Below are 20,935 nucleotides of genomic sequence, written 5' to 3'. Positions count from 1 at the left end.
GGAAGAGGGCACCCCTCCCCATGGTTGCAATTCACACCTTGGAGAGAATGTAGTCATTGCCAGAGGACTCAGCTGTGGGCCACGCTGATCCACAGGAGATTGCCCGCCTGCTGGGGTGCCATGGGCCTGACTGACTGAGTTGCCTAGTGGGGTGCTATGAGTCAGCACTAGTATACTGGGTGCTCTTTGATGAGATGCCAGGGGACAGAGCCGGTGCACCGAAAGCTATCTGCTGGGGTAAACTGGAGACACTTACCAGAGATTGAGCAGAGAAACTTGCAGGAGGGTGATCACCAATGGGTCTCCCACATACTTTCTAGCTGCCACATGATAGGGAAAAGAGCACACCCCAACCTGAAAGATAAGCGCTTTCCTCTGCTGTGCTTTGCAGTGACCCTCCAGCACCCTCAGTTAGCACAGTCAAACACTACATCACCTGGCAAAGATCCACATCCTTTATAACACAGAAGAGTGGATTTGAAGCTGAGAGGCCATAAATTGATAAGCAGCGTGATCATATATATATAGATAGGGAAATTTTGAACACTCTAATTGAAAAAAAATGGCAAAGTGTGTATACAGATAACTCACAGAAGATTAAACTCAGATGACTAACCAATGTTTGAAAAGAGAGTTAAATTCACTATTAACAGATTTCCCTGGGAGTTCCCACCGTGGCCTGTTGGGTTAATAATGCAACAACAGCGGCTTCTGTTACTGCAGAGGTGCAGGTTCGAGCTCTGGCCTGGCACAGTGGGTTAAAGGATCTCGTGTTGCCCCAGCTCTGGCATGCCTCACAACTGTGGCTTGGATTTGATTCCTGGACTGATAACTTCCATGTGCCTCCAGTATGGCCATAAAAAAAAGATTTCCCTGATATCATCTAGTTGTACAGACTCATGTTTTCTTGATCATCCATCACTGTGTTACTTCTTAAGACTATATGTTCTTATCTTGGCTTCTACTGGTTACCTGGGAGTCTACCTGCTGCCTATACTTTGACTCTTCATTTACCCAAATTGTAATGTTGGTTTGTGCTTCTTCCCAGGACCTCTACCCTGTGCAGTAGATAAGAAAATTTAGAAAGAGGAAGGAATATTGGAAAGGAAGAGATAAAACCATCTTTATTCACAGGCAACTTGGCCATCTATGTAGATAATCCCAGAATTGTCTATAAAAAGCTGCTAGAAGGAGTTCTCTTGTGATGCAACAGGTTAAGGATCCAGTGTTGTCACTGCAGTAGCTTGGACCACTGCTGTGACACAGGTTCAGTTCCTGGTCCAGGAACTTCCACATGCTTCAGGTGTGGCCAAAAAAAAGCTGCTGGAACTAATGAGTGACCATAGGATGAAAGATCAGTATATATAAATCAGTTTCATCTCAAGACACTAGCAGTGAACAATTAGAAACTAAAAATATTTTCAGTACCACTTACAGTACCACCAAAAAGTTTGAAATCCTTAGGGATACACCTAACGAAGTATGAATAAATTTGTATATTGAAATACATAAAACATTGATGAGAGAAACCAAAGATCCAAATAAATGGAGATAAACCTTGTTCATGAAAGGAAGACAACATTGTTAAAGTATCAGGTTGCCACAAGTTCAGCACAGTCTCAATCAAAATCCCAGCAAGCTGAGCACATTTTAGCTCAACTGTTGAGGAGAAGAAAAGCTGCTGTTGTCATCATTTTTTTAAACAGAACTAGCCTGTGATGGAGCTTGCTGCTTTATGATACAGAAATTCCTTGTCATTTGCAACTTTCAAACAGGGATTAGTTAAGACTCCTTGCCAGGGATGTTGTAAGAATAGGAAATTACTGTTATAGGTAGGAAGTTGTACTAGATGGTCTGCTTTTACCCTTTAAATTCAAAATCTTACAGAATCCGTTATTTATAAATAAGTCAGTCACAACTTGGGCTTAAAGGGAAAGGGAGACACTGGAATATTCTTTTTCAAATACATTTAACTTTTCCCCAAAGATTGTCACTCTGCCTCCCAGCCTCAAAAACTGTTTCATGTAATGAAGGATGTTACTAATGGGAGTGTGTGTGTGTGTTTCAGTGAGTGAATTATTAAAGGCCTCTAACGTAACTTTTTTTTTACATTTTTTTAATTGAAGTATAGTTGATTTATAATGTGTTAACTTTTGCTGTTCAGCAACGTGATTCAGTTACGTATAGATACATATACACACACACACTCTGTTTTGAAAAATACTCTTTTCCATTATGATTTATCATAGGACATTGAATATAGTTCTCTGTGTTATGCAGTAGGACTTTGTTGCGACATTTGGGTTTTTTGTTTTGGTTTTGGTTACTCATCATGTTGACTGAAAAGGAAGATAATGTCAGTCTTCTCAACTCTTTTTGAATTTTAATTATGGCCCTTCCAAAATGGTTTAAATCTTAGGGAAGTAGACTTTAAATATTCATTTTTAGACATTTATAGAACTTTCCTATATTCGATTTCTTCAATACAGTCAATTTAGTAAATATTACTCAACAGAGAAACCCAAATTATTGTTATAATTCTTCTTCCAGTTGATTATACCACAGTATCAGTTTTTAAAGGTATTGTGTTCCTATCATGTATTTATATATATATATATATTTATATGCTTTTGTAGAAATGTATGAAAGCCTCAAATAATTAAAAATCCCATGAATTCTGTGATTTTAAAAAAATGCTTGAAATATAAATAGCTACCTGCTTTTATTTTTATTAACATCTTAATTTCCTTTCTATTTTGAAGTCCAACCTGAATTCCTGAAGCAGCCTACTAATATATATGCTCATGAATCTATGGATATTATATTTGAATGTGAAGTGACTGGGAAGCCAACTCCAACTGTAAAGTGGGTCAAGAATGGGGATATGGTTATCCCAAGTGATTACTTTAAGATTGTAGTAAGTATTTTTCAAAGAAACCTATCTCTGAAACCTTTAATATCTTCAAGTGTGATCACCAAGAGTTCTGTTATCTGTAGTACATAAACTGGTGTATATAAGATGAAGGTAGAAAAATTCATTTAAAATATAATTTCTTCATTGGTTGATAAGAAAGTGAGCCCAGAGATGTTTTGGTAGCTCATATAAGATCACATAGCAAATCAGTATTTGAACTCAGCCTAAGGTCCTGATCTCTTGACCAACAGTCTAGTATTCCTACTCAAACATACCATCACTCTTAAACACAGCTGCCACCTTTCTGGGTAATGATTGTCCTGTGTGTATATACACATGCACCAGTTATCTTCTTAGCTGTCTGTTCAAGGAGCATAAATCTGTCTTTCATATACTGATGCTCAGAATCTTCAAAATAAGTATGATTTGGGAGGTTCCCATTGTGGCTCAGTGGTAACAAACCTGACTAATATCCATGAGGATGTGGGCAGGTTTGATCCTTGGCCTCATTTGGTGGGTTAAGGATCCGGCATTGCCATGAGCTGTGGTGTAGGTTACACACGCAGTTTGGATCCTGTGTTGCTGTGGCTGAGGCGTAGGCCAACAGCTGCAGCTCCAATTCGACGCCTAGCCTGGGAACTTCCATGTGCTGCCTGTACAGCCCTAAAAAGTGAATGAATAAATAAATAAATAAATAAATAAAGGTACGGCCCAGTGGTGGACAGTTGTTGAGACAATAGATATAAAAGTTCTCATAAAAAGTAAATGCAAGAGTAAATAATTAGCATTAAATTTATTTAGGAATACTCAGCCATTATTGCTTTTAAAGCTTAGTAATACTTAAGTATAAGTATAGTAAATCCTTAGTAAATATTATCTACTGTTATTATTATCTAACATTCTAGTAACAGAATTAGCTCAGTTTTTAGTAGTAAAGATTAATTGCATATGTTAAGATGCACATATGACATTCATAGACATAATCTGAGGTAATTATAGTGGTTAAAGACTTAATATCTCATTACAACTTTCTCATATAATTCATTCCTTGTAGGAATACATTTTCTATTTTTGAAATGCATAGTCAGGTATGTCACAAGAAGTAATTAACAAGTATTCAGTAACTGAACCATATAATTTTATGAAAGAAAGAGCATATCCTCAAGATTTTGAACTAATGGTCATTAGTTGAATCATAAAATGTTGTTTTTCTTCCTCAGAAGGAGCATAATCTTCAAGTTTTGGGTCTGGTGAAATCAGATGAAGGGTTCTATCAATGCATTGCTGAGAATGATGTTGGAAATGCACAAGCTGGAGCCCAGCTGATAATCCTTGAACATGGTAAGAGGGGCGGAAATAGTGAGAGGAAAGAGGCTGACTGAGGAGCTCATGTAAACAGGACCTGTCACTCAAGGATACCTAGTGATCAATAACCTATTTATAAAGACCAGTATATGGCATGACTGAGAGAGAAAAAAATAGCTATTTAAATCATTTTCTCACTTTAAAAAGACCTAGAAACATAATTTTGGATACTGTTGAAAAGAAATTGGTGTAAAGAAAACTGAATAATTATAGTCTTACATAAATGAATATTCTATTTCCATCATTTTAATCTCACAAACATATTTCTGCCTTATTAAAATACACAAACTTAATGTTTATTTTGCATTGAATTTTTCTTTAATTTTTCCAAAATAAAATTAACTTTCCTTTTCTGATTATCCCAAAATATATGCTTATTATATATTCAGACAACACTAAAAAGTGAAAAGGGAAAAGAAAACCTCACTGTATTAGGGTTAATTCTGGGGAAACCACACAACATTTTGAGCAAAAACTAAATAATTAAATTTTCTTTAATAAAAAGTTATTAGCTATAACAGGGGATTGGAATATAGAATGTTGCCTAGTAAGAAGTAAAAAGAATTCTGATGAATATAAAAAAGTGATAGACTTGTAGGTCTGAGAAAAGTACAGGAAAAGGCCCCTCTCGGGGCTGACCCAGACCATGCTGGAGAGGGTGAGGCCGTGGTTTAATGCATGATGGAGAAGTTGCTGTGCTACCGTCCCGTAGAAACTTGCTCAAAACCTGCTGTCTAGTGTCCTGGGGAAAAGTCGTTGACAAGGAGCTGTCTCAGTGAAGGCATTCTGCTAAAAAACCACCACAGAGTTTGGAGTATTAAGGGAACCTGTTCATTAGCATCCTCTACTGATGAAATTGTAACATATCTGTCAGCTGGCAAAGGAAAAATATGTAAAGGGCCCAGCTTCATTTTTGCAGAGCAGGCAATAAAATATGAATTTGGAGTGATTGAAAATAAATTGGTAATATGCGTATTCTCCAAACCCTGCCATCCAGGAGTACTGCATAGAGCACACACAGATGTGTATATGGCTTTATATCATATTTTCCTGCAACAAATATTCTGTGAACATCTTTACCTGTCAATAAATATAGATCTGCATCAACATTTTTCATTGTTGGATAGTGTATATACATTTTGTTTCATATATATTATTTCCTATTAACATTGAGTTGTATCCTGTTTTTCATTATGATGACCAAGGCTATGCTGAACTTTTTTATATGATTATTTTTTCTTACTAAATTACTGAAAGTTGAAGTGTTGGATAACAGTTTTGTGGAAAATTGATCAGGAAAACTATTGAGTGTACTATTTATTTGTTTTAGCAGGAAAAAGCATTTTTTATTTTGTGCATTTCTCAAAAACACATGAAAAAGAGGCTACTTTAGACATCTGATTTGCTATCTGGAGTCACAAAGCCACTGATTTGGTGTTTTAGTCAAATTTAGTTCAGGTTCTATTGTGGTCCTAACTGTATAGTCTAGCAAGGGAAGCTAATTGGCAAAGATGGCATCTATCGTGGCTTTTCACTAAAATGGCATATAGGATTTTTATATGCTATTTCTTGAGCATGTATTTTAGAACTGCTCTTTTTCTTCCTATGTTTGTCTGTGATTATACCTTTCCCTGTTCATTGAAAGTGATTTAGTAGAAGCATGTCACTTTTCCATTTTGGCAAAATGACCAAGTATGATGACCAGATAAGGCACTAACAGAATGAGTGAGGTGGATAGGCTTATTTCTTTTTATTAGTGCGATGATTTTCCTTAGTAAATGTCATGGCTCTCTTAGGATTATTTCCATGAAACTAAACAAAAGGTCATGAATGTATTTGTGTTTGTGATTACCACTATAGAGTTAACTCTAACCATATAAATGGCAGCTGTGGTAGGAGGAAGCCTAAACTAATCCTAACTGGGCTTTCCTCTGAAAATGATTGGATGGCATAATAATTATAGTCACGGTGTGTGTTTTTTTCCCTTTTTGAGACAACATTTCAAAAACAGACAACATTTTGTGCATTGGTGAGATTTTTTTAGTGACCTAGTCAGGGATGCATTAAGCATGCATGGATTCTACAAAGGAGAGTGAATGCCTTGTTAATTTTGCTGTTTTCATTTGCAAGATAAATATTTATATGAGAAGGTTAAGAGAGAGACTATAAAATTTATAAGATCTGATCTCTGCCTTTCTGAGGTTAAGGAATGTAAGAGATGTGTACAACTTTAATACCAGTCTATAATAAGTGTTATTTTTATAGTTCAAATAATCCAGCGTACAATTCAAAAGAGAGGAAGTCTATGTGAACAGGAAAGTTTTTCGTGGAAAGTGTGCTCTTTGTATTAGACCTGAAATGTTAGGATTTCCATATGTTAAAAAGGGGCTTGGGTCATTATGAAAATAGAATAGAGTACCTATTCCTGTAGGAAAGTGACCTATAAAGGTAAAACAGGATTAGCTTGATCTTGGCCTTGATTATAACCAGTCAAAAGAATACTGTAGTAGGGCAGTAGGATGACAAAGTCATATTTACTTAGAAGACAGAATGGTTGAAGGAGTATTTTTATAAAGACCATTATAAAATAATAAGTGCTTATACTAGAGAAATAGAAACAAGGGATCCTAATAAAGAGATGGTAGTGATTTATCTAATTCATACTCTATCAACTGATTGGATATTAAACATTGTTGTAGAGAAGTTAGAGATGCTTCGAATGGTTTTTCTGGGTGACTGGGAGAGTGGTGATGCCTTTAGGAAACTAGAAAAGGAAACGGAATTAAAGTGGAAGGGAACTTCTACTCAGGCTGTAAGGAGTGTGAACAGAACATTTCACCGTCACCTGCAATAAAAAGCTGGATGATTTATAAAACCGTAATTTCAATGAGCCCATCATAGAGCTGAACTTGCAAAACAACCACATAACCTGAATTTCAAGGAATTGGACAACCCTCCTCTCCCAAAGGATTGGTCCTGAATTGTTTGACCTTTGGTAGAATACAAGAGAAAGAGATGGCTGCCATAAAAAATGAATAAGAAGATATCAGCTAAAATTTTAACTGAATATTAAAGACTAAGTATGGATTAGTTTGAAATTTCTGGGCGCCTCAAATAAAAGGGGAGTTCATGCTTGCTTGCAAATATATTTTCCTGGGGCTCCAGAGAATACTCACTATTAAGGTTGGGGACAAGGTGGCGATTTGAGAAAAGTCATCTTGGTGTAGAGTGAAGGAGGTGATCTTTGGCTGCTGGGAGGTAGGCATAGAGCCCCTCCCATTTATTTACACTTCCTTAAGCCTCCAACCAAAGGGGAAGGGGCATAAAACCATATTTTATAAATTTCTGCAGGGACATTAGAAGCAAAACTACTTTTCCACTTGGAGGAGGAACCCCTGGGCCCCCAGGACACAGGCAAAGACCTACTACTGCTGGGAGAAGGGTAGAAGAAAAAACCTTTACCTCTCGAAAAGAAATGTATAAAATGGTTTTGGACTCGAGGGTCCTACACCAATACCTAGGAGAGGTCTTTTACTGCTGGGGGAAGGACAGGAAACCACCACTCAAGACCAACACAAATAAAAAGCAGATTTTAGTTGCCATAGGAAGGAGAGCCCCAGGGCCTCTCTAATACTGAGGCTGGACTAGGACAGCTGAAAATCCCACCTGCCCAACCATGAGCCTACCACCAAATAACAAACAAAAACTTTCTGCTGAGGGAGTAGATGATCAATAATATGGAGAGAGATCCCCTGGTGAGAAGAAATGGGGAACTGAGAAACACTCTCTGGCTTCTCATCTCTTCCCTTAAGCACAGGACAATGGTAGTCTGCCATTGAAACCTACCCTGTGTTGAAGGTAACTGCAACAACAATAAAATCCACATCAAGCCCAATTCCTGTCTGAATTGACTGAACTCCTCCACATGAATGGCTTGACAAAAGAATAGACATGTAAGTTTCCAAGTAAATAATAATCGTCTCAGTCTCTGCTGTTCTGTACATGATGCTTAGCATTCAGTCAAAAATTATTGGGCACAAACAGAAGAAGAGAATGCCAGCTCATTGTAGGAAGATAAAGCAAGGAACCAAATTCAGGAGACCCACATATTGGAACTATGAGACAGACTTCATTATTAATAGTATGTTATTTTTATGATATTAATTTTTCCATCCCAGGAGCATGGAATATCTTTCCATTTCTTTGACTCTTCTTTAATTTCTTTGATTAATGTTTTCTAATTCTCAGCATATAAGTCTTTCACCTCCTTGGTCAGGTTTATTCCTAGGTATTTAATTTTGGGGGGTGTGATTTTAAAAGATACTGTATTTTTTTATTCCTTTTCTAATATTTCATTGTTAGTATACAGAAATGCAACGAATTTCTGAATGTTAATCCTGCAGTCTACAGTTTCAATACCATCCCTATCAAATTACCCATGACATTTTTCACAGAATTAGAACAAACAATCCAAAATTTATGTGGAACCATAAAAGACTCAGAATTGCCAAAGCAATCCTGAGGAACAAAAACCAAGCAGGACACACAACTCTCCAAGACTTAAGGCAATATTATAAAGCCATAGTCATCAAGACAGTGTGGTACAGGTACAAAGACAGACATATAGACAAATGGAACAGAATAGAGAACCCAAAAATAAACCCAGACATCTATGGTCAATTGATCTTCGACAAAGGAGGCAAGAATATAAAATGGGGGAAAGACAGCCTTTTCAGGAAGTGGTGCTTAGACAACTGGACAGCTGCATGTAAATCAGTGAAACTGGAACATCCCCTCAAGCCATGCACAAAAATAAAGTCAAAATAGCTTAAAGACTTAAACGTTAAGACAAGACACCATCAAACTCCTGGAAGAGAACATAGGCAAAACATTCTCTGATATAAACCACACCAGTGTTTTCTTAGGTCAGTCTCCCAAGGCAACAGAAATAAAAGCAAAAATAAACCTATGGGACCTAATCAAACTAACAAGCTTTTGCACAGCAAAGTAAACCATAAAAAAAAAAAAAAAAAAGAACATGGAATGGGAGAAAATAGTTTCAAACGATGCAACTAACAAGGGCCTAATCTCTAAAATCCACAAACAACTTATACAACTTAACAGGAAAAAAACTAACAACCCAATTGAAAAATGGGCAAAAGACCTGAAAAGACATTTCTCCAAAGAAAACATACAGATGGCCAACAGGCACATGAAAAAATGCTCAGCATCACTAATTATTAGAGAAATGCAAATCAAAACTACTATGAGGCACCACCTCACTCCTGTCAGAGTGTCCATCATAACAAGTCCACAAGGAAGAAGTGCTGGAGAGGGTGTGGAGAAAAGGGTACCCTCCTCCACTGCTGGTAGGAATATAAACTGGTACAACCACTATGGAAAGCATTAGGGAGGTACCTCAGAAAGCTAAATATAGAACTACCATATGACCCAGCAGTCCCACTCTTGAGCATATATCCAGACAGAATTTGTAAAAGATACATGCACCCATATGTTCATTGCAGCACTATTCACAATAGCCAAGACATGGAAACAACCGATATATCCATTGACAGTTAAATGGATTAAGAAGAAGTGGTACATGTACACAATGGAATACTACTCAGCCATAAAAAAGAACAAAATAATGCCATTTGCAGCAACATGGAACTAGAGATTCTCATACTAAGTGAAATTAAGATAGAGAAAGACAAATACCATATGATAGCATTTATACCTGGAATCTAATATATATGGCACAAATGAACCTTTCCACAGAAAAATGCATGCACTTGGAGAACAGACTTGTGGTTGCCAAAGGGTGAGGGGAGGGAGTGGGATGGACTGGGAGTCTGGGTTTAATAGATGTAAACTATTGCATTTGGAATGGATAAGCAATGAGATCTTACTGTATAGCACAGGGAACTATATTTAGTCACTTGTGATGGAACAGGATGGAGGATAATGTGAGAAAAAGAATGTATATATGTGTGTGTGTATGTGTAACTAGGTCATTTTGCTATACAGTAGAAAATTGACAAAACACTGTAAACCAACTATAATGGAAAAAATAAAAATCACAGAAAAATTTTAAAAGTAGTATGTTAAAGGATTTAGTACCAAAAAAAAAAAAAAAAAAAAAAGGCAGGGGGGAGATAGCTTGAATGAACCAGATGAGAAATTTTTGGTAGAAAGAAGGAAACCATTACCACAGAGAGTGAGAGTTCCATAGTCAGAGGAAGAAAACTATAAAAAATAAAAAAACATGTTATTAGAGGTGAAACATTCTTTCAGGATGATCAATAGAGTCAACACAGCTGAAGAAATAACTTGAAGATAGTTCAATATAAATTATTTAAATTGAAATAAAAGAAAATTAGGTGGGGAGTTCCTGTTTGGGCTCAGTGGTAACAAACCTGACTAGTGTCCATGAGAATGTGGGTTCAATCTCTGGCCTCACTCAGTGCGTTAAAGATCTAGCCTTACCATGAACTGTCGTGTAGGTCAAAGACTCAGCTCAGATGTGGCATAGACTGGCAGCTCCAATTTGACCCCTAGCCTGGGGACCTCCATATGCCAAGGTACAGCCCTAAAAAAGAAAAAATATTTTTTTTTTAAAAAAAGTGGGCAGAAGACAGGCATCCTAGACAAGACAGTATCAAATGGTATAACGTAAGTAAATAGGAGTATTGCAAGAATAAGAGGACAAGAACAGAACAAAATATTTGAATGGATTATAGCCACATTTTTTAAATGAAAATGAACAAAATCATATCACATGTCCAATAAGAAGTTCAGACAGCCCTTTGTAGGCTAGAAATAATAATCATAATAACAATAGAAACAAAATAATAGTAATGGCAGTAACAGAAAGAAAACACACCAATACCCATCATAGTCAAACTGCTGAAAATCAAGCATCATGAGAAGATACTGAAAGGAGCTGGAAATTTTAAAAACGACAAATACAGGGAAACAAAGATAAAGAATTATAGCAAAATTTTTGTCAGATATGGTGTAGCCGGTAGACAATGGAGCAACACTTTTAAAGTCCTAAAAGGAAGACAACACAAATTATATATCCAGCAAAAATGAAAAATAAAGGTCTTTTCGGAACAAGAGCTGAGAGAATTAGTCAGCAGACCTGGGCTGCAAGAAATATTAAAGGATATTATTCAGGCAGAGGTAGTTGATATCTAGCTGAAAGTTGGAGGATCCTCATAAAGACAGCAGGTGAGAGTGGTTTTAAAAAAAACATTAAGATTCTTGCTTATTTTAATCACTTTAAGAGATAACTGTATAAGCAGAGGCCTACAAATTTTTTCTGTAAAGGGCTAGATAGTAAATATTTTAGGTTTTGTGAGCCAGTGTCTACCACAGCTATTCAACTCTGCCCTTGTAGCATGAAATTGACCTTATAAATCAGGCAGCCTTGACTATTCTGGTAAAACTTAATAAAAACAGGTGGCAGGTCCTGTTTGCGGATCTCTGGTCTAAATTAAAAATAATTCTTAACATATAAAATTAAAATATATGCCCCAAACAGCAAAGCATAGTAGAATTGGAAGTAAACTGTGATGAGATTACATTACATATCAATTAATCTAATATTATTTGAAGTTGATTAAAGATCTATAAAATCTTAGGAAACCACTAAAAAAGTAGAAAAAAATGTAAATAAGTAAAAAATGGAAATACAGTGGAACCTTAAAAACCACTCAGTCTAAAGGAAAAGAGGAGAAAGAGAAAAATGTGACAAAAAACAACTAGCAAGATGGTAAATTTAAATCTGACCTATCAGTAATTACATTAAATGTAAATGGTTAAGGGCTGTAGAACATCTTAAGTTTAACAGGATTTAAATCACCCAAAGTGTATTCTTTGACCTCAGTGGCATTAAAGTTGATATCAATAACAGATACTGTAAAATCCTCAAATATTTGAAAAATAAATGCCTCTTTAAGTATTCCATATGTCAAAGAACAAGTCATACAGGAAGTTAGAAAATATTCTGAAATGAGTGAAAATGAAAATACAGCCCATCAAAATTTATAGAATGCATAAAATAGTGTTTTGAGGGAAGCTTTTAAAAACTAGATTTAAAAAAAGCAAATGAAATCTAAAGCATTCAGAAGAAGGAAATGATAAAGAGCAAAAATAAATGAAATGAAAAATAGGAAGTATATGAAACCAAGAACTGGTTCTTTGAAAAGACCAGTTACATTGACGTACATTTAACCAGACTGATCAAGAAAAACAGATAAAAACACCAATTACCAAATCAGGGATAAAAGGGGGAACATCATTACAAATTCTATAGATTTTTAAAGGAATATAAGAAACAACTATATGCTAAAACTTTTGAAAAGCAGTGTAATAGAGCTAGTTTATTTAGAGAGATAATACATCAATTTAAGATTTGTTGAGTTTGAATTACAAAAATGTCTAGAATCAGGGGGAAGTCAGAACGTCAGGAAAGAGATTGAGGAAGAGTATAACAAGTTTTGGTTTTGGTAGATTTCAAGATTTTAACCAAACCTTTCTCTTGCTACACATTAAGCCAGCTATCTGTTGTTTATTTTCTTGTACATTGAGGATAGTGTCCCCAGTTGGCATGTGGTAGTCTTTCACACTATGGAAAATTAAAACACCTTAACCTTCCCTTCAGTAAATGGAGTTAGAAGTCTTACTTCTTTGCCTTCAGAGGAATGTCTTAGTCATCTGAAATCATCCCTGAATATCCTCTTGAAGATCTCCATAGGTCCCATCACTATTTTCTTTTGATAATTTATTTTGCCATGATACATACATACATACGTGTGTGTGTGTGTGTGTGTGTGGGTGGGTGTGTGTGGATATATATATGGTCAGGAATTAAATCTTGTTTCTGCCTTAAACCACCACTATTTTCTGTGGACATATACCTCAGTGTCTACTTTAGGGTAGAATTTATTACCTTACTAGTTTTTCCTTCTTACCAATTCCAGTTATTTAAATTATTTCTAATAGAACCTGTTCTATCCTGCTGATTTTTAAAAATCTTTTCATTAATCTCAGCCTATGAACATCATTTTAAAAATAATGTCCTAAAGGAATCTGAGAAAGGAAGCTTACATAGGAGAAATAGCACTTTATAATTTTTGAATGTATAAGATGGTGAAATCACAGTCAATGTGGATTGAAAGGATTTTAAATTATATGGAACATGGACAGTTGGTGATTTTGAAAGAATTAAATTATATATTTACCTTACATAAAAATTAAATATCGTGTTTAAATCCATAAAAATGTTGAAAGATGATAGAAGAGTCTCGCCATTTGCTTCTACTTATAAAAGAAATAAAAACATAAATTAAAAATTTGGTATTTTAGGATATTAATATTTTAATATTTTGCATATGAAGTATGAGAAATAACTAAAGAGACAAAAGCTAGGGGAAAATATCATAGGAATTACAGGCCTTTAGTGTTCTGAATGGAACAATGCACACAAATGGAGATGATAAAGTGACTAACATAAGCACAATTCACAACAGAACAAAGATAGTTTCTAAACATGAAAGTATTCCACTTTACTTAAAGGTATAAAATTAAATCATTTTAGTGAGATATCACTTTTACCTAATAAAGATTTTATGTATTTTATTAAACATTACTTTATAATGACTGGTTAGGGTATGATTACATTTTTGTCTTTATTTCATAGTGAAAATGTAAATTGTTAACATCATTTACCAAAATCATTTTGACAATTACATCTTTTTTTAAATTTGAAGTTTATTGCATTATAAAGACTATATACATATATGAACATAATATATAACAAGTAACTAAATGACTGTGATGTTTGTGTGTGTTTTATTTTACTTGATATATATAGATATATAGATATATATAATGTAGATTTACTTTCTAGAGAAGAAAAAGGTTATATTTCTTTCAGAATATTGCATAGATACTTTTACCACTTAAGAGTTCCCAGAGTTAATTCACTAGATCCTTAACTTCTTTCTCATTAGATAGTGTTATGAGTCATTCAATTTGAAAAGAACTTTTTATTCCTGTCATTCTATGACTTAGCAAAAGTTGTGTATTCTACTTCTCAATTCTTTGCTTTTTCTTCCACTGCTATTCCTATTCCTCATAATTTCTCTGAAATTGAGTTTAAAACATCTCACAAACTATCTTTGAAAACATAAGTACATACCAAAAATATGTGTTTTCCCATATATGTCAAGGGTAGCATTTGATGGTGGAGAATGTAAGGAAAGATGGGGGAGAAAAAGAATTAGTCACTCAGGTAAACAGGTTAAAGTCTGTACATTTTGGTGAGCTCCGTAACAGAAATAGGCACTTATTACTGCTGGCAGATTTGGTGCTTAATACAGCTTTGTTAGGAAGGATTTCAAGAAGTTTTCTCTTAGGAGGATTCCTTGGCACAATATTGGTGATTTTTCAAAATAAAATATATTTTTTCACTCTGATGGTAGTCATAGTTCATAATGAAATGTTATCTCTCTCTATCTAGATGGAAAATTAGAAAAAACTCACACATCATATAAAATTTAATACGGAGAATCACACAGAATAGGACTGAAAAATGAAAAAGGAATACAATGACAATAATGTATGACAATTTATATCTTAAAAATTACTGACTCAAGCCAGTCATTGTTCTTTTAGGATTTTTTCCTAAGGAAGGAGTCAGAAATCTGGACAAAGACTATTAATAACAGCATTAGTAATTTAAAAAGAAAAATTAGAGATAACAAGAGAAAGAGTAGGAAATGACTTTCATGTCCCCAAATAGAGGAAGTAGTTAAAATAATTATAGTACAGCCTTATGATGGAAGAGTTATTTGGCCATTAAAGACCATGTCTTTGAACACTCTTTAATGTACCAGGAAAATCTCAGGATATAATATCAAATAGTAAAGTAAAATATGAAATTATATATACCAAATAATTTATTTTCAAAAATGTCTACCTCTGGACATTCCCACACCGAAATGTTAACAGTGGTTATCTTTGAGTAATGGTGTTTTCTTACTTTTCTAAAATAACCCTATGTTACTTTTATAATCAGTAAAGGGTTTTCTTTTTTTTAACTTAGTAGTTAGAGCCAATTTTTAATCAATGCTAAAATTCAGAAAAGACACCAAACCTGTAACTGAGGACTTTCTGCCAGAAACATCATGGATGGAAATTACAGGAGTTCCCATTGTGGCTCAGGGGTAAGAAATCCAACTAGGATCCATGAGGATGCGGGTTCTCTCCCTGGCCTTGCCCAGTGGCTTGGCTGTGTTGCCTTGAGCTGTGGTGTAGGTCACAGACGGGGCTTGGATCTTGCATTGCCATGGCTATGGTATATGCTGGCAGCTGTAGCTCCCATTCGACCCCTAGCCTGGGAACTTCCATATGCTGTCACAGTAGAGTTGGATTGTGTGGCAGTATGCAAACAGAGCAAATTTTGGTAGCCCTCACAAAGAGTCCTTGGTTTAGTAGGACAAGGACTTAGAGGCTCAAGCAGCCAGCAGGAGAAGGATGGAGACTGGCCTACTTGGAACCTCTTTCCCTTTGTGTTCATAGCATTGTGAATCTCCAAGAGTAGAGTAGAATGTATATATAGCATTTCCCAAGTCTATTTGACCATGTTTTGTTTGTTTGTTTGTTTGTTTTAAATAGGCCTACTTATATCTTAAAGAGTGCAGTTTGGAAATTGTTGATATAGGGAACTCAAAGCAGGATGGATAAGATTAAGGATGGCAGATGTTGGCCCACAGGCCATATCCAGCCAACCTCCTGGTTTTGTGCATAAAGTTTTGTTGGACACAGATGCAGATATTTGTTTACAGAGTGTCTTATGTTCAGTCTGTAGTCATTATCATACTACAATGGCAGAAGTAAGTAGTTTAGACAGGGGCTATATGGCCCACAAGGCCTAAAACATTGATTTCCTGGCTCTTTAGTTTGCTGGAGTTCCTGTTGTGGCTCAGCAAGTTGAGAACCCGACTAGTGTCCATCAGGGTGCAGGTTCAATCCCCAGCCTTACTCAGTGGTTTAAGAGTTAAGGCTCTGGCATTGCCTTAAGCTGCTGCATAGGCCACAGATGCAGCTTGGATCTGGTGTTGCTGTGTTGTAGTGTAGGCTGGCAGCTGCAGCTCCAATTTGACTCCTAGCCTGGGAACTTCCCTATGTTGCAGGTATGAACCTAAAATGAAAAAAGAGAAAAAAGAAAAAGTTTGCCAAATACTGGACTGTATGATACGTATCTTTCAGCCCTGATAGTTTGTGTTCTACGTAATTTCTAGTCAGTGAAAGTCTGTTTCACTTAAAACATTTAAAATTTTAAAAAGTGTGGGTAGGTGGAAAAAGGCAAAAGTGAGGCAGGAGAGATAAAAGGACAAAAAAAGAAAGTCAGACTCAGTGTGTGGATAACTAGGAGATGCCCAACAGCGACTGACTCCAAGGAGGAGCTGTGAACAGAGAACTACAAACTGCAGTCTGCTAGCACATCTTCATGGCTACATCTGAGAGAAACTTAGGCACTAGACTCTCCATAGAGTAAATTATGGAAAGTGGAAAGAAACGTGTTGTGATGGTACTTATTTTTGTGTAAAATAATCCGAAAGTATTTTAACATCTTTGACATCTAATTTTTGTAGAGGGAACTTTCCGATTCCCATTCAAAGTGTGTGGCTGTAGGTCCTGGTCATCAACCTGTTGGCTAGTGCTGGGCTGCAAGAAGGTACTTTCAAGCACCCACAGTTAGCCTGTGATATAATTGGACAGTGGTTTTAAAGTTTATTGTTTCTTTTGATCATTAAATGAAATATTGTGATTATAGTTAAAATACACAAGATATCTGTGTAGCAGCACTATAAAACAGAATTTTTAATCAAATTGGGAAGTAGAATTGTTAAGAGTATGTTTCAAACATACTTTCTCTCCCCCCCCCTTTTATTGAGATATAATCAACATATAAAACATTGTGTAAGCTTAAAGCATATAGTGGGATATTTGATACATCTTACAAAATGTTTACCACAGTAAGGTTAGTTAACACATCCTTTACCTCACACAATTACCATTTTGTTCTTGGTGGTGAAAACATTAAAGTTCAGTTCTTATTAGCAACTTTCAAATATACAATACAGAACTACTAACTGTAGTAACCATGCTGCACATTACATCCCTGAAACTTACAACTCAAAATGGAAGTTTGTGACCAACATCTCCCCATCTCTGCCATCCCTCAACCCCTGGCAGCCATCATTCTGTTCTGTTCCTCTGAGTTCTATGTCAGACATACTTCCTTAGTCAAAACATTTTAAATGCAATTTTTAATATTTAACTTTACTTTTATGCATTTTTAGGGACAGCAACTCTTGATTCTAGAAGATTGTGGCTTTTAAAATATTTAACTCAACATAAGAATATTTTTATTTTCTTCTAGTTCAAATTATGTCATTTTATGCTAAGATGCTTTGTCTTATTGTCGGTTGAAAGATTTTTTTAAGTATTGGCATATAAATTATTGCAATTATATTAAAGGTAGTAAAAATTAAGGTAAAATATGTTTTTGTCTGTTAACTTTTTATTATTCTTTCTTTTTGTCTGTTTGAACTTAAAAATAAATTCCAAATCTGTCATTTAAGACTGAAATATAAAGACACAAGTATGATTTTTCTCTGTATAGTCATTCATATTGTCCGATAATTGACATTTTTTTGTTCCAGTATGGGAAGATGGGTTGTTGAAAAGGGAGTAATGTGAACTTGTTTTTAGTAAAGGAAATTCATATTTTACCAACTCATTAAATGACTTCTAGGATATTATGGTCATGGTAGATAAGGGTACATATTGAGCTTTACTTTTTTTTTGATAGAACATTTGTAAAAAATTCCATATAGTATCTGAGGTAAATAGTGAATAGTAGAAGTTCTGGAATAAGTGACTAATGACCTGGCATGATTAAAAGTTGGCTACATACCAGGAAATTGTTAGTCATTAGTGGAATATTTTAAATCTGAAGCACTAGAATGCATGATAGTTGGTATTGATTTTAATCAAAGGATAAATTCTAATCAGTTATTTTGGGTTTTTTGTAGCAGTAATTATAACTTTTTTTATATATAATGATCTTTTTCCATTATAGCTGGTTTACAGTGTTCTGTCTATTTTCTACTGTACAGCATGGTGACCCAGTTACACATACATGTGTATATTCTTTTTTTTTCATATTATTATGCTCCATCATAAGTAGACATAGTTCCCAGTGCTACATACACAGCAGGATCTCATTGCTAATCCATTCCAAAGGCAATAAGAAAAGTTTTAACTTACACAGTGATGAGATTTGACTTCTTAATCATGAATATCATGTTGAGGAACTTTCTAATATTGTATATGCGTCTAATGTCAGTGCTGGGTTCTAGTTCTTATCTGCCATTAACTTGCTGAGTGATGAGATCAGGTACTGAAATTCTGTGATTTTTTTAAAAATTTTTTATAAAATGAAATTAAATGATCTCTTAGGTCCCTCATCACTCAAATAATCTATCAAATGCAGTTGTTTTTGAAATAGATACGTTAAGTATAAGATACGTTTCAGAGCGCTTTTTCTGTCCGGGTATTGAAATAAATAGACACATTGTTGGCAGAAAGATTAAGGCATTGCCAGTTAATAATTTTATGTTACCTGAGGCAAAGTGTATAATGAAACAAACCTGTTGCTAGAAATCTGAAGTACTGGCTTCATGTCTCAACCCTACTATAGATGAGGTTTTCAGTTTCAAAGTTCACATGTACCACTTAAGCAAATTCAATGTTTTCAAGACAAAGATCATTTACACTCTTTTAATTTCAAGTTTAGTCTTTAAAATCTGTAATCTACTATGGGTACACTTACTGACAAAGCTGGTCAGATGCATCATTTTGCAAAGATGACCATGTATCTAGTATGCTTTCGACAGTTCTAGTTTATGTCTGTCGTCCCAGCATAATTACCAAAAGTGGCCTTTTTTCACTCTCAGAGGTATCTAGGTGTGGACAGTATATTCTACAGTCACTCTAGTTATTGCCAATTTATTGAGTCTAAAAGGCTTTAAATAGTTACTAGGGTAGAGGTTTTAGATTATGAATCTAAAGAATTGCAAATACCAAAGTACTACTGTAATTCTGAATGGGAAGAAATGATGTCTGCCTGATTTGACAGGCCAGAAAGTGTTCCTGAAGAATATGGTGTTTAAGGTGAGCATAGAAGGATGAATGGGATTTTAGACTGGTCATGTTAAATGAAAGTAAGAAAGGATGACATTTCAAATGTGTGAGCAAGAAGGCTCAAGTGCATTTGAAGAATAGAAAGCGGCTCAGTTTACCAATGTTTAGAGAAGGAGGAATACAAGATCGCACATCCTAGGAGATGTGTATAGACCAGATTATTTAATACCAAGTCAAAAAGTTGGAAGTATTTGATCAGTGGGAAGACTCCAGCAATGTTCAGTTACAGGAAGAAACAGTAGCACTTTAGGAGGATTCATGTATTAGAAGTGTGTTGAATGAGTTTAGAGAATGGAATCTGTGGTACTGATAGTAGACCTTTCCACCAAATCAGATGTGATATTTAAGAGCCTCAAGCTAGGTGGTGACAGTGGAAAGAAATTCTTCTTATCCCTCAGTGGCTCATATATGGTAAATATTTCTTAAGTGTCAGGTAGATGTTTCTACAAAGGAAGGTAAGATTTGTGATTGGGGGGGATATTTAAGATAAGGTAGAGGAAAAGATTGAAGTTTTACGTTAAATACAATAGAGAGATTCTCTGTATAAATCCAAGGATATGCTCTTTGTCTACTTAGGTTAAGAAAATTTGTCCCCATTACTGTTGAGTTGTGCTATAATCACTGCTCTGTTTTTAGATACCTGTGGGGATGTAGAAATACAATTATAGTTTGTTTAATGTTTCACATTTCATCTATATCAAAAGTCATGAATTTAATACCAGGTCTTGTGACATCCAGGTAATAACTCAGTGCTGTAATTATCATTTTTGATATTTAGCAGTTAAATAGAAGTCTTGCAGATGACCTTTCTGGACACAAACAAGGATTTAGAGATTATCAGAGAGCAGGCTTGAATTTGAATTTGATACTATTATTTCATTATAAATAAAGAATCCATTATGCAGTGCTAAAACACCAGAAGGAAGATAGTATGTCTGAATGTCTTTTAATTGGTAGCTATATTTAAAAGATGCCAAATTATACAATAATGTCATAGTTGGCAGAATATCATTTGGGTCTAAAAGACATCACTGACAATCTGGCTGCTTATAGCCTTGACTTCCTATAGTTTCAGTGCCGGATCAGTGTTTTTCATTTTAGATTATAGTGTTGTAGGTATTGAGAATATCTCCCAATTGATGCATATTTAAGAGATCACCAGACGTAAAAAGTATAGTGTAATTTGTATGCATTTTGAGAAATTTTTTCTATGTTATTAGCATTTTACATGCAAATACTGCCTTACAACTACTATCATGCCCTAATATTTTAGCTGTATGTCTATTTTTTAAATAGCCTTTGTTCACCACCAGAATTACTCTGAGTATCCTCTTTTATAGTGTCTGCCTGAGCACTTAAACCCCAAATGATAAA

The 20,935-nt window shown here is 35.1% G+C and overlaps 1 protein-coding gene across 17 annotated transcripts in view; it reads left to right on the top strand.

Annotated features, from left to right (window-relative positions):
* Window positions 1–20,935, top strand: part of NEO1 (neogenin 1) — a 234,909-nt gene that overhangs the window by 134,800 nt on the left and 79,174 nt on the right. For 16 of the 17 annotated variants that reach the window (XM_021099093.1, XM_021099097.1, XM_021099089.1 and 13 more), the window contains exons 6-7: window positions 2,763–2,917; window positions 4,135–4,255. The exons of the other annotated variant lie outside the window; for it this stretch is intronic. In XM_021099093.1, the coding sequence (XP_020954752.1) occupies window positions 2,763–2,917; window positions 4,135–4,255 (276 nt within the window). The remainder of the gene's footprint in view (window positions 1–2,762; window positions 2,918–4,134; window positions 4,256–20,935) is intronic. 17 annotated transcript variants of the gene reach the window in all.

Source organism: Sus scrofa, chromosome 7, assembly GCF_000003025.6.
Source record: "Sus scrofa isolate TJ Tabasco breed Duroc chromosome 7, Sscrofa11.1, whole genome shotgun sequence".
In the NCBI taxonomy this organism is placed as follows: domain Eukaryota; kingdom Metazoa; phylum Chordata; class Mammalia; order Artiodactyla; family Suidae; genus Sus; species Sus scrofa.
Note: the sequence above shows the minus strand (reverse complement) of the source record. Positions and strands in the feature narration are given on the sequence as shown.